General features: G+C 42.7%; 1 protein-coding gene across 6 annotated transcripts in view; it reads left to right on the top strand.

Moving 5' to 3' along the window:
• Nucleotides 1–27,247, top strand: part of AMPD2 (adenosine monophosphate deaminase 2) — a 60,328-nt gene extending 33,081 nt beyond the window's left edge. For 4 of the 6 annotated variants that reach the window (XM_007427523.4, XM_025166241.2, XM_088128516.1 and 1 more), the window contains 16 exons: nt 3,046–3,176; nt 5,056–5,124; nt 6,647–6,758; nt 9,618–9,804; nt 12,398–12,539; nt 14,386–14,475; nt 15,239–15,368; nt 15,889–16,083; nt 16,562–16,693; nt 17,642–17,805; nt 19,509–19,635; nt 19,948–20,111; nt 20,438–20,558; nt 20,940–21,113; nt 22,700–22,810; nt 24,081–27,246. In XM_007427523.4, the coding sequence (XP_007427585.1) occupies nt 3,046–3,176; nt 5,056–5,124; nt 6,647–6,758; nt 9,618–9,804; nt 12,398–12,539; nt 14,386–14,475; nt 15,239–15,368; nt 15,889–16,083; nt 16,562–16,693; nt 17,642–17,805; nt 19,509–19,635; nt 19,948–20,111; nt 20,438–20,558; nt 20,940–21,113; nt 22,700–22,810; nt 24,081–24,296 (2,265 nt within the window). In that variant the 3' untranslated portion in view covers nt 24,297–27,246. Of the gene's footprint in view, nt 1–3,045; nt 3,177–5,055; nt 5,125–6,646; nt 6,759–9,617; nt 9,805–12,397; nt 12,540–14,385; nt 14,476–15,238; nt 15,369–15,888; nt 16,084–16,561; nt 16,694–17,641; nt 17,806–19,508; nt 19,636–19,947; nt 20,112–20,437; nt 20,559–20,939; nt 21,114–22,699; nt 22,811–24,080 lie in introns of all 6 variants that reach the window. The other 2 variants (XM_007427521.3, XM_007427524.3) reach the window with 2 other exon arrangements.

Below are 27,247 nucleotides of genomic sequence, written 5' to 3'. Positions count from 1 at the left end.
TAGCCATCTTGCTCATACCATGGTTGCCACCTTTGAAAGGACACTAAGTTTGCATACTTCCTTTTCTAATCACTTTTGGAAATCGCTTGTTAATTGCTTTTCAGCTATTAGAAACCTTTGGATTAAGTTTGATAGCACTGGGTGAGTTTCCCTTCAATCCTTAGTGAAAGAAGTTTTAACTACAAGTTTAAGAATTTAAAAAAAAAATTTTTTTTTGAATAAACAGCAAAAGGGTAATTAAAACCTTATTTTAGAAAGTTACAAATGGACTAAGGGTCCAGGTAAATTTGAAATACGTTTTTGGAATTAAACTTATAAATTATAAAGAATCCTTCCCATGGGAAAATGCTTTTGTTTTGAATTTTTTTTAAAAAAACATAGTTAAGAATTTTAAAATTGGACACTAGAGGGAACTAAAGATTACAATTAAAGGAGAAGAACACATAATCTTGACTTACAATTATAGAATCAAGCAAAATATTCTAACATGGACATACTGAAGGATATTTTTGAACAGTGGACTCAGAAGTTAATAGCATCAACAAAAATATCTGCCTCTATGGAGAGACTATCTAAAAGATATTATGGAAATTCTACCTGATAAGATTGAGACTGAGTTGAAAGTGGATTTACAAATGGCAGGCTACAAGAATGACTTGGAAAAAGATGTGATGCTGAGATTAATATTCAATTGTAGCCAGAACTGTTCCTTTTAGGACTAATGGATAAACAGAAAAAAGCCATGGAAAATTATTACTGCGGTGACATTATTATATGCACAGAGATGGAAAGATTCAACACTACCCACTATGGAGGAATGGTTGGTGAAATTGACAGATCTTGCTGAGATGAATAAACTAACTTCTTTGATTAGAGAAAAGACACTATCTACATTTATTGGTGACTGGGAACTTCTTATGGATTTTTTGTGTAAAAACGAAAAAAAATGAACTTGTGATTTGTGGTTCTGATGATTAGGAAAAAAAGATTATAGAAAGAAGAGTCTTACGATGTAACTTTAGAGAGAGAGATTAAAATATAATTGTACTTATAACTGCTGTGAAGAATATTGGAAGCCACCGTCTTTTTTCTTTCCTTTCTATTTTTCTTTAACTTTTTTTCTTTTCTTGCACTTTGTCCCTTCTTTTTGCTTTCTTTCTTTCTCTCTTTTCTTCCTTTCTTTACTTTGCTGGCTGGAGAATTCTGGAAGATAAAGTTCACCCAGCTTAAAGCTGCCAAGATTGAGAAACACTGCCATACCCTGTCCTTCAGTCCCGGCAGCCACATCAGAAATCACTGGTTCCTGTATCAAAAACCTAGTGAGCAGAGGGGAAAACTCCTAAGAAAGGGGAAACATAATGATTTTTGAACAATTTTAAATGACATTTGCTGGGAAGACTACTGTGTAAGCCAAATTTTAACTTGAAGATGATCTGTAAAATTTTCCTGTGGTTTCCTATGAAGATCTTTTGAAATGAACCAGTGCATTGCAGTATCCATTCACTGTCTTTCATTTAGTACATCCCTCTGACGTTGTACCATTCCCCATGATTGTAAGATAAACCAGTCAATCACATCTTGATTCTAGCTTCTATCCCCTTCACCCATTTCTTGGGATTTTAGATATTAAAGTTATTAAATGAACATCATATTATGGAGAAATGAAGTACAGCATCTGCCTTTCTACAGGGCTCTTGGTGAACCATTTCCTAAGATTAGAATATAGATTTTCAAATCACAGCTGAGTCTACTGGCTACCACTTACTCCAGCTCCTTTCCTCCTCTTGGTAGGACTAATATAGTTTTTGGGGCGGGGGTTGAAACCTAACTCTCTCCTATTGTAGCAATTCTCCAAAATGCTGAATTATTTCTAATGCTTCAGTTTGGAGCAGGTCTTTTCACAGAGATTCTGCTTCTCCTTGTTAGGCCACAGGATTGGTCCAAGGAACCCTTCCTCTGGTCAGAATTCAAGTGTCCTGCCACATCTTTTCCTACCTCTATCTTTTGGTGATGTGATTGGCACTATAGCTGATTGGTGCCTACCACGGCTGTTACAAATTCAAACTGAATGCTGAAAATGCTGTCTTTTCAGAGTTCATCTACATTTTTAGAATGTATATGGGTTTTAAAAGCAGCAGAGGTCATTTCACTTCCACTCTGCTGCAGGGAAAATGTTACATCCTTTCTGTTAGTAAGTTGATGATCTCATATCAAGTTATTTGACAGTTGATAGAAATATCAAATCTGTCCTCAGCCAACAAGTGGGACAGGCTTCATACATTACACTATGGTGATTTTAATGGATGCATACTGTGAACTATTTTGTAGTTTGCTTATTATAACCATAACTTCTGAAGTGCCTAAATATCTTGTGTCTACCACTGAAACATCGTGTGGGTGACATAGATTATGATATAGGTTAATCCGTGTGAACGGCTGGATATATATTTTACATGCTATAGTACATTATAGATGCAGACCATTTATTTATTTATTAAAACTGTAACATGGGGGGCAGAGAAAGTATTTGCCAGTAATAGGAAGAGATGGAGAGGAAGGGAAATGTTAGGATATGTTGCTTCTATCTTACTTTCAAAGGAGACAAGTTGGAGCTTGTTCACTTGGCAATTGCAGTTCCTTGATGTTGACACATCAGTGTGTCAAAAGTATACTGGAAAAGGCAGCGCTGGGTGGGGCCTTGAGTTTATTAATCATTGATGTGTTTTTTGATGATAAGAGAAGCAGCAGTTATAAGATTCATTCAATGGCCATCACTGGAGCAATTTTAAATTACTGCAATTATGACCTCAATATAAATTACCATCCTAATCAAGAGTACATCATGTTATAGCTTTCTAATCCACTGAACTGCAGTACTTTCACTGATGTTGGAATGAGATTCCTGTCCTGATAGATTGTCCCAGAACAGCTTTTAATGGATTCCTCATGTTGTTGCCTGATGTCCATAATAGAGATTTGCTTCATTGAAGATTACATGCACACTTGTGTGGATATTACAGTAGCATTGTGCTGCTACGCTTGCAGGAACTGTTTTGTCGCTCACTGGCTGAGAGTGAAATGCGCAGTGCCCCATATGAATTCCCAGAAGACAGCCCCATTGAACAGTTAGAAGAGCGGCGCCAGCGGTTGGAGCGGCAGATAAGCCAGGATGTGAAGTAAGTTGCCAATGCTTTTTGGATTTTTCCTAGCTTCTTCTAACTTCTTTTGGTATTTCAAGAGCAGGATGGAGCATTTCTCTGGCGTCTTGGGTACAAAGAGAACAGGATGGGTAAGAGTACCTGAAACTGGGATAGATGGGAATAAATCAAATGGAAGTAACTTTTAGTCACAATCTAGAAAAAGGTTGATGAAGGAAACTTTGGAAATATCCAGGAATGTCATTTAATTGCCTCTACTTCTGCAGTGGTAGTAGCCATTAGGTCAAGAGAGGCATTCATATATTCATGTGTCAGTGACATGGCTGCATGTCTGCGTGCATATATGTGTGTGGCTGATAGTTTTACACTCTGCTTGTCCTGCACAGTTTGTCTTACTCTCAGATTTTCACTGGCAAGATTCCTTAGCAATTAGCAACCTTACTAGCAGGCATAAAATATCTGGGTTTTCGCCAGCTCCATCTTACTGTTCTTGGCTATAGTCCTTTACAGACCAAAACAGGAGGGAAGAAACAGCATGGTGGAATAATGGCATATTTGGCCATTAGGAACATGCTCTAGGGCCATTTATTCCCTTTCCCCCTTGTGCACATTCATTTCCTTTTTACATACTAGTTTGTCTCAAGGTTTGGGTGGAATAAATTAGGATTAGGGGTAGCAATTGTTTACTTCTAGCCAGAATCTCACTTGTGAAGGGCTGCTGAGTCTCAAAACTGTCTCTTCAGTGGTTCAAGCCAGGGCATCAATATGAGAGTGACAGTGCCTAAGTAGAGGAAATGGAAGCTACCAGTTGCCTGTTTATCTGCCTGATGTTTGGCAATCAGTGGTGCAGTTTTGGAAGAGGGAGAGGTGGGAGAGAAGGAAAGACCCACTAGAAGGAAAAAGGTTGGGAGAGGGAAGGTAACTGGGCAGAACACAGTTTGCAGTGGAAATCCCAGAGAAAGATTAATGCATGAGGGTTCCACTGAGATCAGAAAATAGCTTCTGAAGGGCTAGATTTAAAAAGTCTTGTTTATGTCCAAAGATAATCAGTCTGAACCTGGGCTCCAACACAGTAAAAGAAGAATAGAGCAGAGGGTCAGCTGACAGTGATATCCTTGCTCGCCTATGGCTACTTAGATATTGAACAGATAAGAGGCAATCTGCTTAGTGGGAAATTAATCTTCCACCCTGCTTAGAACCCCAGTTTTTCAATTCCCAGAAGTGCCCAGGGTGGAATGTGGTGGCAGTCTAGGAAGGGCAGGCTTTTAGAGGAGAAGGACAAATAGTGATCCAGGAAAATAACCTCTTAGGAGAGTATAGGACTTCCTTTTATTAGGGCAATATTGGAGATGATCAGATTCCTTATGTTCCAAGGAAGATATTCCCACAGCCCCAGTGGTCCTTGATCTTCAGCTGTAAAGACGCCTTATATTGGTCATACGTAATGAGGTTTATCCCAGTGAAGAGAACTAGTTGAGGTACTTACCTGCCTATACCTCTTGAAGGCAGAACCTGTGAAAGGGATTGGACAGAGGATTCAGGTTTGGCTTGGAAAACATACAGTGGCTGGTGGTAGTCAAGCACGTGGGGAGGAGGGAAGGGAATTCAAATAAAGGGAAAAGAGGATGTGTGAACCAGCAGTGCTTTTCCAGTGGCCAAACCATGGCTTAGTTATGATATCTTACATGGACCTCTTGCATTCATTCTCTTTTGGACCCATTGGTAGTGAATATTGCTGTATAGTGTCTGCCATTTCTGGTGTTGGTTTCTGCATTAATGCTAGTGTTTTTCTTTTTTTCCTCATCCTCTTTACCATTTCCTCTTCTTCTTTCTTTCTCCTCTCTCTGACTGTTTGTCCTTTTCTTGGCCTTGGCCTCCACTTCCCATTTGTCCTCAGATTAGAACCTGACATTTTACTCAGAGCCAAACAGGACTTCCTGAAAATTGACAGTGCTGCCGACCTACAGTGAGTGCCTGGCCTTAATTCTCTCTGCCCTTGACTCAGGGGTGGGTGCGGGACTTTCCCGCAGGCTGACTCTTCTCCTTATTCCCACCTTGACCGATGCAAAGTGAGTGACCTTCTCTTTTGCAAAGTTCTGTCCCCTTGCATACGGTGTATCCCACATGCAATTGTACCACCACTGGGGGTGTGGCTGTTGAATTAATTCCACAGACTGCTAAGAAAAATAAAATCCAATTAATTTAAGACATTTTTTTCCCAACATGTTGCTCTCCTGCTGTTTTGGGATGATGATGGAATATCTAGAGGGCACCAGGCTGGGGAAAGGCTGAGTAACTACGTTGGGAGGATGCTGAATGATCAGATACACAATTGGAACCGGAGTTCAGAATGGAAGTGTAGGAACTCACTGAAGTGAATTTGTCTTCCAATAAAAGTTTGGTATCTTAAAAGAGAGGCATTCTTGGAAAGGCCAAAGTCAGCTGCCATATTGCCACGCTTCTGTATGCGTGTCACTTTAGCAGACTCATTTGAGAAAAAAGCCTATCTGGGATTGAAACATTGGGGAGCCATATTATTTTGGCTCAGAGTTATTGGGCCAGACAAAACCCCCTTTTATTTTTGCCTCTCCCTGTCCCACAAATCTCAACACCAGTGAGTGGGGGATTCCTCACTTCATGCTGTTGGTCACTTTCCCTTGTTCTTTTTCTGAGCTCTGTTTCCCTCCTGTCCTTTTTAAAGCAATTATTTTCAAGGCAGGCATAGTGGATGGAGCTGTTTGTCTCTGTTTTATATTTCCTTTTTTCTTCCCTCTTTCATTGTGCATTGGTTGACTGGATTCTAGTGAACCAGTAGCTCAGCCAAGCAGGATCCTTATCATTGTTTTAGGGAGATCAGTTCCTTCAGCTTGGCCAGGACTGGTCTTTCCCCTGGGGCATCCATTCTTCTGGTTCTCTACATCAGGATTTTTCAAACTCTGTTCTGTGGAATCTTAGGGTTCTACCAGAACTTGGTGGAGTTCCATGAGAGACTAATGGCAAAAGAAGAAGAAGTTCACTCAAGCGCAGCCAATTTTCTATTGCTAGAGTTTTGCCTCCTGGTCATGGGTTCCAGGAATTTTTTTTTTAGCCTAAGGTTTTTTGCAGCCTGAAAAGTTGGAAAACCCCTACTTACCCTAATGTTTGATTGCTCAGTATAGACATAGGCAGTCAAGCATTTGGTAAAGAGGAGCACAGAATTTGGAGGCTCAGAAACATTTTCCTACTAGTTCTGCTGTATGTTGTATGCCCACAAGTCTAAAACTATTTGTTGCCCACTGCTGTTCCTCACCCCTTTCCATAGTTCAGACTGCTGCCATTGGAGGATACGCCTGAAGGTCCCTGTGTTGCCCGTGTTTGTGTGTTCTATTTTGGTGTCTTCACATGCCTGTTGGAAAAGGGGACTCCTGTAGCCTGACAGAATTGGTCAGAGACTATTGCTCACAGTGGCTCCTTCATTCTCCCTCTTTTCCCCCTTCCTCTCCCCCCAGATTATTTAAAGAGCAGGGTGAAGACCTGGTAGATCACCTTCCAAAAGAACGAGATGTACTTTTGGAGAGAGAGTTCCAGAGGGTCGCCATCTCCGGAGAAGAGACATGTGGGGTAAGGCTGACTGATTTAGGAACTATTTTCATTTTCCCCAACACATACAGTTTGATTCTCCTTCAGAGACTCTCAAACAAAGATAGACAATCTGGCATCCTCCAAGCTATCTTTGACTACAACTCCAAAATCTCTGCTCATCATAATCAATAGCCTGATAGTTGTTGATGAAACCATCTGAAAGATACCCAGCTGCCTACTCTTGCTACAGAACATAATGTGTGCTGAATTTGGAAATAGCTCCAAACGAGTAGCCTCTGGTACCCATCACCAACTTGATGCCTTCTGCTGTGTTGATGACAACTCCCATCAGACTAAGCCGCTTTGGTCAAGGCAGGTGGGAGTTAAAATCCAGCATATCTGGAGGATGCTAAGTTGGGGAAAGCTGAGCTACTATCCTTGTTCTGAGTTAGGGAGAAAATATAACTTGGAGATAAAGCACATGGTTTGCATCCAACAAGTTTCTCCAGTTAGAAGTTTTATGGGGAAGAACTTCCTACAATGGAGAGTTTGGTAGGGTAGTTGGACAGATACCTTAACCTTGTTGCAGAAAGCTTTCTACATTCCCAAAAGAATATGCACATTCCTTGAAAATCACAGAGCTCAAAGAGTTATCTTTGCAACAGGCATTTCGCACAAGCTAGCTATTGTGTGATGGTGCTGAGTTCAGTCCTACTAGTTTTCTTGACAATTGTGAGCCCCAAGTAGAGAGACTACTATGGCACCTGCTCAAAGCCCATTTGCTTGTGAATTGTTTTAAAATGTGGGTTGGGGACCAGACGGTGGGCTGCATGTGCTCAAATTCTGTTTCTGTCCTGCTGAAATCTGACAGCAAACCTCTCTAATACTGCAGTATGATTTTCTGCTTTTTAAAAAGAAAACAAGCAGTAATATTGAAGAGTTAAGCTTCTGGTCATTTTGAGGTACCTATTATTTGTTTTAAAACTATACTCCACCCCCCAGCCCCAGCAAAGGGCTGCAAATGCTCTCCTTTTAGAGACCTTGGTGGTTTAAAAAAAAAAAAACTTTAAAAAGTGTGGATCCCCTTGAAAATGCTTGTCCACCCTTGTTTCAAAATAACATTTTACTGGCTCTTAATTGTATTTCCTAGCGGTGTCCCAGAAATTGAGGGATTGTATGTGGAGAAAGAAAGAAAAAATACTGCTGCTACCAGAAAAGCATGGTTTTTTTTTTGTATATTCTTCCACGCTGACTTGGGTTGACTTCCAGGGCAACGCAGAGGAAAAATCCTACTGTTGCTGAGAACTGGAATGTTGTTTGTTTTTACAAAAAGCCAGGGCAGGGCCCTGCAGGATTCTGGAAAGTAAGTTCCCCCAGAGCCTTGATAGGGCCACTCCGTCAGCTGAGCTTCCCTTAAGCCAAGGTCAAGTGAGGATGTGTTCTCAGAGGTACCATGCCAGCCAGGGATTCGGTATGCAGCAAGCCAAGAGAGGGCATTCTCAGGACTCTAGCTGGACAAGTCTCCCCCTGTTGAGCTATGATTGGGGCCAAGCCTTTTAAGTTTCCAGGGTCAGCTTAAGATGTACCTGTTTATCTATGCTTGGGTTAAACTAGTTCCTCTGTGCTGCTCTAGCATTGTTGCCCTGTGTTTCAGGGCTCTCAGAAGATTTTTGAGTTTGACAGAATTACTGTTTTGGACAATTGTTTTTAACTCATTGTTGCTTACTTTTCATGAAGTGTGCTCCAGTTTGGGTTGTTTTATTGATGAAAAGGCAGGAAAGAGAATTAAATTAACAAACAAGTTCATATATAAATAAAGTAGGAGAGAGAGAGAGAGAGAAGCCAGTGAATTATTACTTTGCTGACGGCCCCCTCAACTCTGGAGCCAGCCACAAATGTTGCTATAATTTCCTCTGCTGAGAAGGTGAGCAATTAGCAGACCCTTCCCTCTCATAGTTACACTGGTGACAGTGAAGAGCCAGCTTCCACACTTAAAGAACATTTATTGGTGGTTCAGAGACTAGCTCTATCCTGGTCACTTCTATGTGAGCTGGAATCCCAGTTGTGCTACTGCAGGCAACCATGCAGTGAGCATGGAGATCAGCTTTTCACTTACCACACCAATGCAACCAGGGAGGGGAGGGGGTTGTTCACTGCTGCTTGCATGATGAGTTATACAGTTCTTTATACAGTAGCGGCTGAATGGGTGCATCAGCTGTTGAATATTCATTCATTCATTCATTCATTCATTCATTCATTCATTCATTCATTCATTCATTCTTCATTCATTATTCAGCTGCCCAACTCAAACTATGTAACTCTGGGCAGCATACAAGACAAAAAAGAAAACCATAATTCCTTAATACAAAAATAGCGTAACTCATTAAAACATACTGAACTATAAAATGGTGAACAGAACTGAAAACTTCTATAACTCACTCATTGGGGATTCGGCTCAACCTGCCCCCAAAGCCCAGGGGAATAAGTGTGTGAACAAGCGTTTGTGCTAAGCAACCAACTTGATTTGGCTTCTCGCAGTCCTGCCAGACGTAGTGTTGGCTGCATCATAACTTTGTCTGTAGACTATCAATATGTTGTAATAGCATCAGATGGCTAAACCATGCATATGAGATAGGGCATGGATGAAGCATCCTGTGATCTCCAAATGCTGCTTCCTGTACAGAGAGAATATTAGAAAATATTTTAGCAAAGTTCCTTAATGGTTGGTTTTCATGACAGTCACTCTGGTACAATGCAAAACCTTTGTGGGACCTTCATGTGTTCAAAGTGCTTCTCTGGTGACATGTTCTTTCTGTTTCCTAGCCTGTGAAACTTTCCACAATGATGCTTTAACAACCACCTCAGCTGAATAAACTGCTTTTCTTCTGCCCTGTCCAGGTGCCCTTCACAGACCTGTTGGATGCTGCTAAAAGTGTGGTCAAGGCATTGTTCATTCGGGAGAAGTACATGGGGCTTTCTCTGCAGAGCGTCTGCAAGACCACAGCCCGATTCCTGCAGGATCTTTCAGAAAAACCCTTAGCCCCCCGGATGTATGAGGAGATCCCTGAGACTCCTGTGGCTGCAGGTAAGGATCAGATCTGGGTATGTATTGAAAAAGAGCATTTCCTTTATTCTGGTAACAGAGATGGCTAAGATGGTAGTTAGAAAAAGAGACTTTAATAGGATTTAGACCATTGGTTCTCAAAGGGGGTGGTACCGCCCTCAGGGGGCGGTGGGAGGATGCTGAGGGGCGGTGAACTTGTTTCGGGCGGTAGGGGGCGGTGGGCACGTTTTGGGCGGTAGAGGGGCAATGAGCATGTTTTGGCATTCCAACTTAATTTTAAAACTCCCCCCAAAATTTATTAAATCGATTATCCGGTTTACACCATTTGTACCAGCAATAAAACAAACTTACGTGACGGCTGCCCTCACGCACTTCTAAGAATGGTGAGACGAATTTGTATTCTAGGTAGGATGACCTTGAAGAACTCGATCCCAACCAGCACAGCGCATGCATCAGCTGTTTTCCCACGCGATTAATCGCAGTGCGTGTGTTGAGCGTCCGTTCAATATGAATGTTTGATTTGACCCGTGTTTCTTGAGTTGCTTTTCGTTCGCTTCATTTTTTTTGCATTAGTCATTTTAATTTTAATAAAAGGAATGCAATTACCTTCCAGGGCAAAAGTATCGAGTTAAATCGAACAAATTTGGTGTGTAAGTCTACTGAAAAAAATTACTTAAAATTTTTGCCTTTTATAATTCAGTAACTCCCCCCCCTCCCCAAAGGGTGGCGTTGAAAAATTTTCCGCTCCTGGGCGGCAGCTTCAGAAAGGTTGAGAATCACTGATTTAGACTGTGTAAACTACTTGAAGCTTGGCAAGTAGTCTGGGGGGAGAAGGAGATGAGGCACAACAACTCTCTTCCTCCACAACCAGTAACAGTTGCAATAACAAATCCTGCAATATCTGCCATTGGGAGTAGATTAGACTGGATAGCTGCAGGAACTCCACAGTTATGGAACTCCATGCTGACATATTCTGCAAGCTTTCTTGCGGAATTTGTTATGTGGGATCCATGGGAGAGATAAAAACAGCACAAAGGAAATTCCAGTTCTATGCTGAGAAAAGCTGAATCTTGTATACACTTATTTTGTATATGCTGTATTCTGTTGTCTCTATTTGGATTTTGCTAATAAAGGGGAAGGCAAGGAAGTAAACAGGGATAGTATCTTTGTTAGCTATCACAGGGGGAACAAGGAGTCTCTGGATTTGATGAGTTGAACAGGCGTTTCCAATGCATCTTAAACTACACCTGAGCCAACTAGAAACTTATTTTTAAAACTAGAAAGAAAGAGAAAAAGGCACATTTCTCAGGAAAAGCAAAGGAATTTTACATGCAGGCTATATTTTTTGGACTATATCCAAGGCTGCAAGTTTTCCGTGTTTCTATAGAAACATGCCATGTAAACAGATTTCAGGGTAAATGGGAAGGAGTAACATAACTAGGCTTCCTCAAGGTTATGCCTTCTTGATGCCTTGGATTACAAATCCCCTCATTCCCAAATATCATGGGCGGCTCCCAAGTGAGTGATGGACGGAGATGTAGTCCAGTGTATTTGAAAATTCCCTATCAGATCTGGGGAAGATTGGATACTACTACCCAGTGGCACCATCCCATTCTATATGCAGTATAAACTTAACCCATTACAGTTGGTCCTCGACCTATGACCATTCGTTCAATGACTGTTCAAAGTTACGAAGGTGCTAAATGAATGGTGGTTATGACTGGTCCTCAGAGTTTTTGGCTGTCCCAGTACCACCACAGTCACGTGATTGTGATCTGGGCACTTGGCAACCAGTTTGCACTTATAACTGGTTGCAGTGCCCGTGATCATGTGATTGCCATTTGCAACCTTCCTTCCCCCATCTGCACACCCTCCCCCAGTCCCTCTGCACTTGCGCCATTTGTGCACTCTCGTGCACCCTCCCCAACCCTTGCTGCACCTCCCTCAAAGCCTCATGCACCCCCGCATGCCCTCCCCAACCATGCTGTGCCTTTTGCACCCCCTTGCACCCTCCCTGACCTGCACTGTGCCTCTCGTGCACCCTGTTACATCCTCGCACATCCTCCTCGATGCGTGCCATGCCTCTCACACATACCCTTGAGCACCCTCCCCACACTGCACCTCTCATGCACCCTTGCACACCCTCCCCAACCTGTGTCTCTTGTGCACCCTCGCCAACCCATGCTATGCCTCTTGCGCACCCCTGCACACCCCCTCACTCCATCCCACAACTGGCAGCAGCCAGTTAGCTGCCTGCCAGCCTGGGACTTGCAACTTCCTGCCGGCTTGCAGGAATTGTCGTTGTTAAGCGATGCAGTCACGCTTTATGATCGCATTGCTTCGCGATAGAAATTCCGGCCCCAATTGCGTTGTATGTTGAAGACCTGCTCAGCTCCTGCATAACTGATGTGCTTGGTTTGTGCCCATGCACCCTCGGAGGAGGAGGAGATGGGAACTCAGCAACCTCTGAAATGGAAAAAAATATGGTGTGGGCCAGAGGGGGAGGGAGATTAGCTTTTTATTTCTCTTTTGGCATCCCATTAAACTCTGACTTATAACAGTCATGTTGCTGGGCAGATGGGTGGCTTCTTATAAGCATTTTCCTCTGTTACAGATGCTCCAGTACATCCACCATTTACAAACCAGCATCCTTACGAGAAGTGTGATCCTGAATCGATGCCTGGAGATCTTGGCTTTGGCCTTAGGATGGTCAATGGAGTAGTTCATGTGTACACCAAGCCGAGCATCACTGACAAGTAAGAAAGTGGCTGAGGGCATGAGAATACTCTGATGATTAGGGAAGATCTGGAAGAGAAATAACATCTGGGGGCAGTGTTATCTGTGTTTCGCTATGAATCTAGCTAAGCAAGGTTTCTGATCCTCTCATTTTTCTCTGCAGCTAGGGATCATGAAGCCTCTGCAGTTTGTTTTTCCAACAAACTGCAAAGGAAATAGATTTCCTGAATAGATTCCCCCCTGCAAAGGGAATAGATTTACTGAAAACAAAAATTCATCTATAACTATCCCAAACATAATTATTTTAGGAAGGCTCACAGTATATTCTTGAGCAACGTTCTGTCTTGAGCACAACTGATCTACTACATTTCCTTTCTGCCAATCATTATTTATGTGCATACAAGGTATGGCAATCAGTATTGCCACAATAGCAAGAAAGGGCACTGAATGCTTTTTCTGTATCCATCTGCCCTCAGGAAACATGGAAAGCAATATTTATTAAACAGGCTGGGGCTGTTGTTGCCAACCACCTGTACAGAGGGTCAATCTACATTTCAATCAGGATTGTTCATTACTTGCACTAAAAAGCACATGCCATTAATTGAACAGAATAAATTAAAACAAATAAGTAAAATGTATGCAAACACTGTATTTTCATTTCTGACTTTCACTTTCAAAGCAAAATGCTATAAAAACATTTTAAAAAATATGCAAACCATCACACTTTAGTAACAAAGCAAATAACTGCTTCCTGGCATCCTGGGAAACTCATGTTAAACAAAAAGCCTTTTAAAAGTTACCTTGCGAGTGATGGAAGGAACACAAAGGTGCAGTTAGGCAAAGCTCTGCAGGCAAACTTTCACAAGTTTGGTATGATTACCAAACAAGCTTTCTCTAAGTTTCCATCAGCCCAACCTGGAAAGGCAGGAGCCGAACCCAGGGAATATCTTCACAGACACAGGAGTCAGGCTATTTAGGCCTTCGCTGTTCTCTGAAGCCAATTGGTAGCTGAGATAGGGGAACACAAAGAAATGTAACATATCCGTAGCTTGCACTACTGAATGGTGAACTCAGACTTCTGCATCAGCTGCAGGCCTGAAGCCACCCTAATCCTAAAGCAGGCTACCACAGCCCAGACTGATACTAGTTTTTGTATCAATTGGAGCTGATAAAATACACTTCTGGACTGAGAATGAGACAGCAAGGAGAAGCCAGCCTGCCCCTCAGCATCCTCAGCTGCCCTCACTTTGATCTGATGTGGATCCAGCAACGTGACATTCATTGCCCTCCAGCCCATAACTAAGTCTAAGGCTCCAGACATTGGGCTCCAGTCTTAGTACAGCTCCTCGATCTGATACAAAAGAAACTTTGAGGCCAATGTCTGAAAGATATTGATGACACCATACTCTAAACTATCTCTTATAGCAGCTATTTATAGACGTTAAACAAGCATTTTGCATTGCTCATTTCTTCTCTTGACAAATGCAGAAAATCAATTATTCTTTACTAGTGCTAGACTAAATGTGGAACCCAAGATTCTGCCAATTTAAATTTAAAACAATGATTTAGTGTACTTCAGGGTGAAAAATCATACAGAGCATCTTTCTTGTCGACTTTGTCTAGTAAAACACTTACTTTTCAAAGTAAACACTAACCAGTGACTATAATGGGGGTGGGGGTTCTGGATTATTGGTGAGGCTGTTCTTGGTTTGACAGGTTTCTATGTACTGAATTACTCAAATAACTATCCCCTAAACACACCTGGGCAGTGTAGCTGTTGCTGTTGTTGTTCTTTTCCTTGCTTCCTCTCCATGATGCAGTTTTGCTCATGTCTTTGGGGTTTGTTCTCTGTTGCATTTTGAAAAGGACCACTGAACTGGACTTGCCTTATCCTGACCTGCAGGAGTTTGTGGCTGACATGAACGTTCTGATGGCTCTGATCATCAATGGTCCCATGTAAGTGAAGCTATTTTCTACCTTTTTGATCTGTATACGCAAAACCAAGGTGCCAAGCTCCCTCTTTCCAAATAGCCATTCTACAAGCTTGGCTTACATACAAGCTTGGCTTACATACATTATGATCCTGGTATCTGTCATATAAAATGCATTGTCATAATAAGATTTTATGGGAGACACTTGCATCATTCTTTTTTTGTTTATATAATTTAAAGAACTGATAAATGCATGGAGCTTCGTTCAGGTGATGACTATTTTCTGGGATAATCAAAGTACATTCTTTAGGTTGAAAGAGAGCGTATCAGACTTCTTCAAGGTAGTGCCCTCCAGACACATGGGGACTACATTTCCCAAAATTAGCTACCACGTATTCTCAGTAAATCTGGAAGGTATTAGGTTGGAGAATGCTTCAGAACAACTTTGAGTACTAGGAGCCAAAAACACAAGGATGGACGATGCTTTGCTTTTCAGTTTCTTAGAATTGTAAGTTATGCTACTATAGAGAGACCGTTAGGCTGACTTAGCGCAGGCCTAATTTTATGGGATCCTTGGTAATTCCCATATTCTATCTGTGGAAAGAAGGACCGAGCTTTCTCATCCATGTAAAACCTTCTGGAAATACAAATTGTTCCTTCATCAATTTATGGACTGAGCCAGCTTCTGGGATAAATAATGAAACTAGATCTCCATGATTTCAAGTGCTAGTAAATGTTCTGATCAGGGTGTACAAAGCTTAGCCTGTTTTCTTTTCACCTTTGGACAGAAAATCCTTCTGCTATAGGCGACTGCAATACCTGAGTTCAAAGTTCCAGATGCACGTCCTACTCAATGAGATGAAAGAGCTCGCTGCTCAGAAAAGGGTGCCACATCGTGACTTCTACAATATCCGGAAGGTATGAGTGCTGTATAATTTGAGAATATGTGCCGGTACTTAAGGCTACACATTATGTCAGTGCCACAGATTACTGAACCTAGAAAGTTCAGTAGTTATTGCAGAACATTTCACCAGTACAGCCCATAACCACTTTGTACTGATAAGGGAAAGAGTAGCAGATCCTACTAGTTTTAGATTTATAGCAAAACACTTTCAATGGAAATGTTGACTTTTGTACCCAGCCTTTGCATCTCTGGGCCCATTTTGAGGGTCTTCCAGTCAAACAAGCTAATCAGAGAGGTTGTGGAATTGTGAGTAATAAGTATATATGCATTTTTTTTAAAAAAACCATCCAAATAATTATGTTAGTGCATATAACAAACTTGGAAGATAAGTTGGTATTATTCCTGCATTACAGACGGAAAAACAAAGTTGAGGCTGAGAGATAATGGTTCTCCTTAAAGTTAGCTAATGCCTAAGATAATATTTGAGCATGCATCTTTCTAGCTTGCACACTTAGCCACTAATCCTTTGAGCAGGTGGACACACACATTCATGCGTCATCCTGTATGAATCAGAAGCATCTGTTACGCTTCATCAAACGAGCTATGAAGAAACATCTGGAAGAAATTGTTCACGTGGAGAAGGGCAAGGAGCAAACCCTTAAGGAAGTCTTTGAGACCATGAATCTCACAGCATACGATCTCAGCGTAGACACTCTTGATGTCCATGCGGTATGTTAGATGCACTCATCGTACAGGGTACCTTTTCTTGACTTGGAAAGAAAATTAGAAGCCACTGATTTTCCTGCCGGGTTATATGGTAATCTTACCTTTGGGTACTAGGCCAGAAAAATGTTCTTAACTCTTTCCTGTAGAACAATCTTACATGCACAAAGTTCCTGACTTTTTCAGGTCTATTGGAATACAGCTCTAAAGTTGCCTCAGTTACAAGCAATAGAAAACCTGGTCTCAATTATCCTCAATAGGTAATTGGGTGACATTTATCAAAGAGAAGAAAGTGCTCATTAAACAAATATGTAGCAGCTTCTGATCTTGGAGGGCACTGCTCTTCAATTAAAGGGGCTGATGGAGGCATTCCTGATTAAAGAAATGTATAGTTATCAGTAGTGGTAAGCAGGGAAGAGAGGGCAGCCCTGTTGTTCTGGCTTATCATTGTGATGGTCTGTCTTGGCATCCTCTCTATTAATAGGATCGTAACACATTTCATCGTTTTGACAAGTTCAATGCCAAATACAATCCCATAGGAGAATCTGTTCTGCGTGAGATTTTCATTAAGACAGACAACCGAGTTTCTGGAAAATACTTTGCTCATATCATCAAGGTGAGGACTGCTGTAATGATATGTGGGAATGTCCTTAGAAGATAGGGGAAGAGCCAAAGCAGGAGAAGAGTTGGACAAGAGGCAGCTGAGCCCACAGAAGGAATGTGGGCATGGCAAACATCTCAGAAGGGGCTCACCCAAGTTTCTGGGGCTGAAAAGGCAACAGGGGAGAAATGTATTTTCAGACTTGCACGATTCTGTTACTGTTACAATAAAGTAAAATGAGTCCATCTGGTTGTGCTTCCTGTCTGGACTACCTTGCAAGGTTGATAGCTGCCTGGTCTCATTTGTGCATACCTTCTTAAAGCCAGAGGGCTGAACTTAAGTGTAGCTATCTTTTTGGACTTTGAAGCTTGGGAAGGATCAAACAGATTGGCTTTGGAGAAGTAATAGGGTCAAGGGGGCAGGAGGTGGGCAGAAAGAGATGGTGGGCATATAAATGTTATATGGTGAGGCCCCCATCTAAGTCACCCAGACTTCTCAGAAAAAAGACAGGATATAAGAACGTGTGTCTTTTTAGAAAGAGCTCCCATTCTTAAAGTGCCAACTTTCAACTTGACCAAGGAAAGTAACGTTTTTTGGCATATTCAGCTTGCCTCTGATTTTTCCATTTGTCACATGCTAGGCTTGTAGTTTTCCCTTTCTCCTTTGGGAAAATGCTGTGAAAATTCATCAGCTCACTGTGGAGGCAGCCTAAATTTATCCTTAGCTGTTCCAGTTTTAAGGTAGTGTTTGCCATCACCTGACCAAAGTTTTGATGTACAGGCTATGTGATGCTTCGTTGGCAGTCTTGGCAGTCTGGTCCCCAGGCACAGCTCTCCATGGCCAATTTGGCTCGGGGTCTTTTGCCCCAGTGCCTGGTCCGATGGACTATATTTGGAGACAGGCCTGCAGAGCCTGTTCCTCAGTGGAGAAGTTGAAACTAACAGACCCTTTCTCTTCTGGCAGGAAGTGATGTCTGACCTAGAAGAGAGTAAATATCAGAATGCAGAACTGCGGCTCTCTATCTACGGCCGAGCACGGGATGAGTGGGATAAGTTGGCCAAGTGGGCTGTTACACACAAAGTGCATTCCAACAACATACGCTGGCTGGTGCAGGTGCCTCGGCTGTTGTGAGTACCTTATTTGTTGCTTTTGCTCTTTCAAAAACATGCAGAGACTCACTGAATCACTTTCTATCCAGCCACCTTTTTACTGGATAGAAACAGCTATTGAGTATTAATAATATAGCAGCTAATGTGCAAAACCCTCATTGAATCACTTTGGCTCATAAACTGATACTGCAGCTGAGCAGCCTGGTCCAAGGGGTGGTTTCCCACTAACTGGGATTACAACTGCTGTGGAAGTCAAACACCAGCCCAAAAAGGGCTGAATCACAAAGGGTTTTCCACATTAGCTGCTATATTATTAATACTCAATAGCTGTTTCTATCCAGTAAAAAGGTGAGCACAGGGCTTACTTTTTATATAATTCTGGCATCAAGATTATACCTTAAAGGAGATAAATCTTGCCCTTCCAATTTTCTATTTTTAGAAGTCTATTGAAAACCATGTTTGAACAGTTATTGTTAAGGTTAGACCTTGTAGGCTCAATCCTGGAACCAATTTCAGAGCATACATGTTTAGGATCAGTGAGGCCAGTGTGCCTTATCTTTTGTCTGGATATCCTTGGGGGAAATTGTTCTAGTACTTTATAGAGCAGGGTTCCTCAACCTCAGCAACTTTAAGATGGGTGGACTTCAACTCCCAGAATTCCCCAGCCAGCATCTTTATGCTACAAGTAGCATTGCACTGTATTTTTTGACAGTCAGGAATGGCAACCACCTTGATGAGAAGTATAGAGGGCTCTTCAGTTTTCCGTCGTTGGATCCTGGTGTTTGACTTCCAGAGCAGTTGTAATCCCAGTTAGCGGGAAACCACCCTTTGGACCAGGCTGCTCAGCTGCAGTATCAGTTTATGAGCCAAAGTGATATAATACGACTTGCACTGATGATGTTACCTACTTGGGTAATGAAGCATCTGAACTGGGAAGGGCTCCATCAGTTAGATTTCTGTCTGCCACTCAGAAAAAATTCTCCATTGCGGATGGCAGGAAAGGATGGGGAAAGAGCCAATTGCAACTCTGTTCTCCACAATCTCAACAGAAGCACCACAACTAAAGCAATATTGAAAGTATTTGTCCATAAAACTTTGCATGTTTTCCCAAAAGTACATCCTCTTTTACTAAATCACTGTATAATATAGTTATTTCCTCCAACCACTTCAGTTGTATGACACCTACAGTGAGGAATATTGGGAATAGGATTCATGAAGAAGTTGGGTAACTTAAGTGATCTGACTTTGATTCCCAGAAGTTGTGCAAGCCTTACCAGGAAACAGCTGATTTTAAGTGCTGTGATCAGGGTACAGATGGTAGCTGCTTTGTTCATAATTTCTGTTGTAATTTTAATGCCAGGAAAGGGAGAGATGTGGGAAGAGGTTATGCAGTTTTCTGGTACTGGAGTAAAAGCAGTTTGACTGGGTAACAAAGCTTGTTTCCTGCTTCAGTTCAGGAGGAACAGGTAGCTAAGTGCCACCTAGTAAATTGACAACAGGTAAAAATTTGAACCAGCTTAGTCGTCTAGGAAATGCGCTATCTATGCTCCTTCCAAGGATCTGGGATACGGGCATGTGAAGCGCCACACTGCCCTACTGCTAATGATAGCCCTCAGTCAGCTCAGAACAGAGATCTGAGGAATACTATTGTCAGCTGTCAGGTATGAAGAAATTTATGTGTGATGGAGCACTGTTGCCTTTTATATCTTGACTTTCAACAGTGATGTATACAAAACAAAGAAACAGTTGGCCAACTTCCAGGAGATGCTGGAGAACATTTTCTTACCGCTCTTTGAAGCTACCATCAATCCTGCTAGCCACCCAGAGTTGCATCTCTTCTTGGAGCACGTAAGTAGTGATATTGGAAAAAGCAAACCTAACCCTCAGTACTTGCTCAAGGGATGGCTAATAGTATCTCTGCATTTGGGGCAGAGTAAAGGATGGTTGTACACAAATGTTCTGTATGTGTGTCTTGGATACACCTGGTCTTGAGGACCACTTAGGTGGCATATGGCTGAACCCTTGACATATATCAGTCTTAATTATTGTCATGATCACTCTGCCTAATTTGCATAAAGCGAATGAAGATGCAAGAGTCCTTAAAACTGACAGGAACATTTTCATTCTCTTCCTTTCTTTCTCTGGGTTCTGAATGGACAGGTGGATGGTTTTGATAGTGTAGATGATGAGTCCAAGCCAGAACACCATATCTTCAACTTGGACAGTCCCTTGCCTGGCAACTGGGTGGAAGAAGATAACCCACCATATTCCTATTACCTTTATTACACATATGCTAATATGGTGGTGTTGAATCATCTGCGTAGGTAGGTGGTCTGCTGCTTATTTCTCTCCTCACCCACCTTTTCTGAATTTGAGTCAGCTCCAGAATGGCACCCTCCTCCCTGCTGGCTTTTAAGGTCTTGAGTACCCTTTTTTACCTTTCTGGTAACAACAGTGACATATTAGACACTGAAATACCCAGGTCTTGAGGTCTGTGGCTCCTGGTTTTAGTTTCATATCTTTGATGCGGTAACTTGGGTGTTAATTTCTGTTCCTCTTTCCATCTTACCAGCATTTTGACTTCTCCTCTTCCAAAATGCCATTCGTTCGATTGACTGGGCTGTATATTTTGCTTTCCTTTTTTTTCTAGGAAGCGAGGCTTCCACACCTTTGTGCTGCGACCCCACTGTGGGGAGGCAGGACCCATCCATCATCTTGTGTCAGGGTTCATGCTGTCAGAGAACATATCTCACGGCCTCCTGCTCCGCAAGGTGAGGGAATACATATGAAAACCACATATAAAAACAAGGACCTCTGGACATGCCTGTATATATATGATGAAGCAGAAACGTTGCTTAGAAACCAAGCAGCTGCTTAAACCACCACATACTTTTGGGCGTTGTGATGAAGGCTACTGTTGTGGCAAGCATGTAGTGGGAGCCTAGGCAGAAGGCAAAAAGAAAATGAGAATAGATCACCGCTGTGCCTGCATGCTGGAGATACTTGTTGTTTCATGAACGAGTTTCTATTCGTGAGCCTTCCAAGTGGATTGAAGGAAGGGGGCCCATGTATATTTATCCTGAGGCAAGCCTTAGGCAGGGCTCGGTGTTTGCTGGAGATACTCCATGCCTTAATGTCGAGTTTCTCTCTAGGCACCTGTGTTGCAGTACCTCTACTACCTGGCTCAGATTGGCATTGCTATGTCTCCACTTAGCAACAACAGTCTGTTCTTAAGCTACCATCGTAATCCACTACCAGAGTACCTGTCTCGGGGCCTCATGGTCTCCCTGTCCACAGATGATCCCCTGCAGTTCCATTTCACTAAGGTGAGTGTGATGTAGCAGGTATGACCCAATGGAATGGCAGATGGCTCGAGGGAGGAAAGATGCCCTTCTTTTTAGCTGATATAGTGTCCACAAAATATTAAACATAAAATATATCTGTATAAGTTGTTCCTCTCCCTGTAGCATGTGGGTTTTTCCCTTACAGCTTTTCAACTGGCCATCATATCTTACTTGATGCTCATTGCCACATCGAAAGGTGCTTATCTGCAATCTCCAGCAGCCTCGGCCATTGTGGCCAGTGATGAGGGAGGCTGGGGGCTGTAGGTCAGCAGTGTCTGGAGGACCACAGATTTGCCATTCCTAGCTTAGTCCTGTTTGATACTCACTTGAATGATCAGAACTATTTTTACCCTTACCCTTAGTTTTAATGCCTTCTTAACTGAACACCCTCCACCAGTCATCTTCACTTAGCTGGCAGTTTGAGAGCTTCTCTGCAGCTTTTGATAGTAAGCCCAACAGTCCAATTCAATTTAACTTTATTTTGCACAGGCCTGGCTTTCCCAGAGCAGCTCCCAGTGCATAGAAAATCCAATCCTCTTCCTTAATCCCATTGTCTCGCCCATGGACTAAGCCCTCTCAGGCTGTCTAGTTACTCTTTCCGAGAATTTTCTGGATTTCACCTTCCTACCATCTGCCTCACATCTTCTTTCCTTTGCCAGCCAATAATGTCTCTGCATGCCAAAAACTGGAGGAACTTAGAAAATTTGACGGTGAGGCTCATTTCAGATCTTTTAGAAGAGCTCAGAAATACGGTATCAGCAGCAGTTCTTGTTACCTCAGGAGAACTTTATGTCATCTCTCCATGATGGTCTTTCTTCCTCAGTTACTAAGCTTTATTTTACAAGCTGAATTTGCACCACTTTATTAGTGAATTTGGATATGGACCTGCTTGCTGTTCCTTGCAATCCTTTGAGAAGGATGCTAATAATTGAAATGTCTCCACCTAGTGGCTCAAAGTAAGAATGGTGTAGGTGGCATTCTTGATGCTTAGTTTGGTTCAGCCTGCAGAAATATTAGTGGTAGGTTGGGACAGACACGCCACCAGCTATTTTCAGAAAGGTACAGTGTTGCCTCAGCTGTTTATATTGTTCACTCATACTAGGCACACCCTCTTCTCCCAATTTATCTATCAGAGATAAAATACTGGATATGCTTTCTGCTCAGTTTTTATTAAAAGAGCTCTGGACTTCCCAGTTGCTGCCTGCTACATCCAGTTTGCATTGTGCATAACTAATTCCATAAGTACGTGCATTCCTAAAGCCAGCCCTCTGGCATATTTTGCTGTTTGCTAATGTTCTGTTTTGCGAAGAGAGATCTCTTTGGAGAAGACCCTGATGCTGGGAAAGATTGAAGGCAAAAGGAGAAGAGGACAGCAGAGGATGAGATGGTTAGATAGCATCACTGAAGCAATGAGCATGAAACTGAGCAAACTCAGGGAGGCAGTGAAGGACAGGAAGGCCTGGTGCAATATGGTTCATGGGGTCACGAAGAGTCGGACACGACTTAACGACTAAACAACAATGTTCTGTTTGCGTGTATCTGGGTCTGACTGACAGTATCGCTTGCAGGAACCCTTGATGGAGGAATACAGCATTGCTACACAGGTCTGGAAGCTCAGCTCCTGCGACATGTGTGAACTTGCACGCAATAGCGTGCTGATGAGTGGCTTCTCCCACAAGGTAATGTGAGATCTTCTCTGAAAGGGATTGTCTTCAGGCCATGGCTTCCCAAAATAATGCTCTGAAGGGGAGGGGACTTACAGAGGCTTATTCATTTGAACCAGCCTGTTTTGCCTAGAAGACTTAAAACCTGTGTAAGGCCTCCTCCTCAACCAAATCTTTACTCAAAGAAAGTAGATGATTGAGGGCTAATCTTGAAGAAAGCATGTCCAGTGCCTCCCTTCCCTTGATTCCGTCTGCAGCAAAAGAGCATTGCCTTTGCTCTGAGAGAGTCATTGGCACGTGTGGAAAATTAGGCTGGGAATAAATACATCTTTTGTGGGGGGTACATGTTATTAAAGATCCCCACAGGTTGGATTCTTTCAGCAGTGAGGTAGCCACTCTCCTGGGCTGGTCATTATGAAGATCAAAGAGAATTGGGCTTAGAAAGTACAGTGGGGGAATTCAGAACGTCGGTATTGGCCGTGCCCTTTTTTCTTCGTCCTTCCCTTCTCCCATGTAATCAGCTGCCATTATGTTCCCACTGATTATCCTCAGTCCTTATTAAACTGATTTTCAGTTTTCTGTAGGTTTCCTCCCTAAAGGCTATTAATACATCCCCAAATCATTGATTTCTTCTAAGCTTACAGCACCCTGCTTTTTGTGTGTGGATGTCAGAGAATTAGTTATATTAATAGATAGGGCTTGATCAACCTACTACACCTTGATACATTTTGTAAAATTCCAGGAGACATTCAAACCTTGATCAAAACCCAGTGGAACTTGGCACATTTAACGAGCAGCAGTGAAAATAAGGTTGATATTTAGGGCCATTTCTTTGCAGTTTTAACTGCATAGCCTAAGCCGCTTTCCAGATGAGCAAAAGGCAGAAATGCCTGTCCCAGGACTTTATCCTTAGCACTGTAGTACTGCTGTGCCTGTAGTAAGGTATTCTGTTTTCATAGAATGAATGAAGGGTTAGCCCTTCTGTGGGGGTTGGGGGATGGTATTGAGCCTTTGTGAAATTCTTTGCTAGGGAGAAGTGCAGACAAGCACTGAAGTGAACATAAGGTGAGAATTTAAGACTCGTGAATGGATGGGGATTGCTGTATTTGTGAGCATGCAAGAGAGAAAGGAAGAGGGAGGTATTGTTGGTGCTGGCTCTTGTTCTGTTTGTAAAAGGGTTCCTATAAAGGTATAGTTCATTAATGTTTTTGTTGTAGAATGTCCAGATGGAAAACAGGTTGCCCTTTGTCTTAACCCTGGATTGATTGCTGTCTTTGTTGCCCAGGTAAAGAGCTACTGGCTTGGGCCCAACTATCTGAAGGAGGGGCCTGAGGGCAATGACATCCGGCGCACCAATGTGCCAGACATCCGGGTAGCCTATCGCTATGAGACACTTTCCCAGGAGCTGACCCTCATCACCCAGGCTGTGCAGACAGAGGAGCTGGAGACCATCCAGGAGGAAGACCTTCTGACTATGAGTTCTAGCCGGGATGGTCGCTGAAAGAGACCCGTCCATAATCGGTCTCCCTTTCAGCCCCACGCTGGCTTGGCAAGCTGGGGCTGTTCTGTGAACGCAAGGAGAGCCTGACCCACCTCCCTCGTCCCAGAGACTTTTCTACTTTCCCATCGTGCGTGTGTGTTTTTTCTTCTGTATCTCCTGGAAAGGTTTTCATGTTTTCTTTGCACTTGGTAACCTGCTGGGGCCTCCTGAGTGGTAAATGATTAGAAGCTTCTCCAGGATTCAGGTCCAGGGACCAAGGAGAGCATCTGTAGTGTGGGAAAGGCTGGTCAGATTGTTTGTAAGCCAAAGAGGTAGGAAGGAAGCATTCCAGTTCACTGCTGAATAAACTCTGGAAGTCCTGGAACGTGAACACAGTTGCTCTGCGGCAAAACGAAGCACCAGCGTGTCACCACGTGTCCTGAGTGAAATCTGGCTGTGCCTAGGCCAAAGTGTTCTGAGGGTGCCTTGTGCTACCTTGCTTTTGTTTCAGGGGGTTCCCATTGGCTGGCCAAGCATCTTTGAGGGGCTTGAGCCAGCCCTGCGTTGTGCCATCAGGGCAGCACGTTGCTGTCAATCTCACTATGTGAGAGCCTCCACTTTTCAGTGTTAAGCTCTTGTATGAAGTGTGGCAAGAGACAGATTCTTTGCCTTTCCTTTCAAAGCCCGATAATGCTTGTCTTTTTTGGCTCAGGGAAAGCACTAACTTTTGATTCCCTCCATGCTTTAAAGGTGAATGACTGTGTGCTACCTGGGACAGGGTGGACTTGAGAGAATAGAGATACTGCTGTTAGCATGCCAAATATTGGCATTTTTAACTTGTTCTGTACCTTTTGTAAAGCTCTTGGTCTCCCTCTACAACCAAGTACTATAAAAAGTTCAGTGTGGTTATTCATGTAACAAGGAGATTGAAGATGATTCTGGCAGGGGAAAAATAAGGTAGCCCCCATGGAGGAAAGACTTGGAGCCAAGATACCTGCCTAGCATGGAAGGAGTTTGGCAGAAATGATTACAATTACTATTATACACCTTAGGTTCAAAATGGAGATGATGAAGGAGGTCTGTGACAGCTCTGTTTTTAAAGCAAATTTTTAAGTAGCTTCAGGCTTGATTAGATCAGTGACACTTGCCAACAATTGGGGGACATGTGGAATTGTTTAAGCCATTTACTGGGTCTAAACTGTGTTCCCAAAGTTGCTACTAGATGAGGGATGATAGTGTCCTGTAGAGTTAATTGCAATTACAGGAGGAGGGGTTGATAAATCAGAATCCTTGTCCATGAAGGAAGAGTTTATACACTCTGGCAGTGTTGCCCCGTATTTTGACTGCTTCTCCTGGCAGCTGCTTTAAAGTTTAGGTTCCACCCCCACCCGTCACTGTTCTAGTGCCTAATGCAGGAGCTCACTGGGAGATGGAAATTGCTTTTTGCTGGTTAGACTGCAGAGGATTCAAACTGCTTGTTACACCTGACCCTCTTTTTCTTTTGAGTTGGGTTTGTGGGGGGGGGGGGAGAGAGAGAGAGAGAGAGAGACCGTTGCAAGAAGAGGCCACTTTTTCACATATAGCAGGAAGAAAAGCCATAGAAATGCCTGGCCAGCTTTCCATGCAGTCACTGTTGTTTTGGGACTAGGATGAAGCCTTTTGCGTGTGAGTAGATAATACATCTGGAGAAAACAACAGATAGTAACTCTTCCTCTTTTTGAAGCTAGGTGGGTAGAAATACATACTAAGTCGTGGAAGAAGGTAGATCCAATCCTTGAAAGGTTCTTAATACTTGAAAGGCCAGCCATACAGAAGACAGTCTATAGAAGTTTCCGGCTAAGGGATCTGCTTTGTGACAGCTTTTGAATCCTATTCATGTGCTACATTTAACATCACTGGGCTACTATCGTCCTATAAACAGTTGTTGTGCCATCAGTCAGAGTTTGGAAATCACATGTGGGCCTCCCTCCCACAATCTATTCACTCTGTTCAGGTTCTTGGACAAATGTTGTATCTTTATGAAAAAGGCAATCAGTTTCCTAGTTCTTGCTCCCAGTTGCTGCCAATGACATTTGATCTTAACTATTGCAAGCAGTTTTAGTACAATGGGAAATGCATTTGTTAAATCTGAGGTGAGTAGATAGCAAGGAATGCTTCTAAAGTGAACTGGAAGTTTGCGGTGCCCTCCTTCTAAACTTGACTACCTCAACCTGGTATTCTCCAGATACATTGGACTAAAGCTTCCATAATTCTCAACCAGCATGGCTGCAGGAAGTTGTGGTCCAATACATCTAGAGGAGCAGCAAGTTGAAGGCTGCTCTAGGTGACTGTGGCCAAAATCTGAGGACTCATGTTACAGCAGATGCCTGCTTAGAGATATGCATGGATGCACCAAGACTAAAAAAGTTCCCTCTTTAAATGTTACCTCTGGAAGAAGCATCTTGTTACAGTTCATGTCATTATTTGAGAGTGCGCGTGCAAGAAAAAGGAGCCATTCTTTAAGGCCTGTCCAGTTGGCATTTCACCTTCATGGCACAGCAAGTAATCGGGTAATTCCACACCCCGCCCAGTGTTTTGCTTGGAATTTTGTTAACTACCAAGCAATTTTGCAATGGAGCTGTCTTGCATTTGTTTTAGCCAGCATGGATGCCTTGTCAATCAAAGGGTTTGGTCCAACACAGGGTTCCATGAAGAAATGGAATATCAGTTTAACCCAAGTGGAACATAAACTTCTTCCCTGCTTCATCTCTCATTTTCTTCCATTCTCCTTGCCATTAATCTGCCTATTGGTACATCGTTAGTTCTTGCTTTGGTGTCAGAATTGAAACTGGTCTCCCTTCACATGTATCCTCCTCTCACTTGGCTACTTTATGTACTTTGGATGAATTCTATGCTTGTCTGTGCTGTTAGAAATCTTGTGAAATAAGAGCATGATCCATCATTAAAGATTATTTAAGTAAACTGTGTTCCTT

Source organism: Python bivittatus, unplaced genomic scaffold (genome assembly GCF_059951505.1).
Source record: "Python bivittatus isolate LINGU-HERP-01145 unplaced genomic scaffold, Pbiv_v1 ctg000700_np1212, whole genome shotgun sequence".
Classification (NCBI taxonomy): domain Eukaryota; kingdom Metazoa; phylum Chordata; class Lepidosauria; order Squamata; family Pythonidae; genus Python; species Python bivittatus.
The sequence above is the reverse complement of the archived record's forward strand: the minus strand, read 5'-3'. Positions and strand labels throughout refer to the sequence as shown.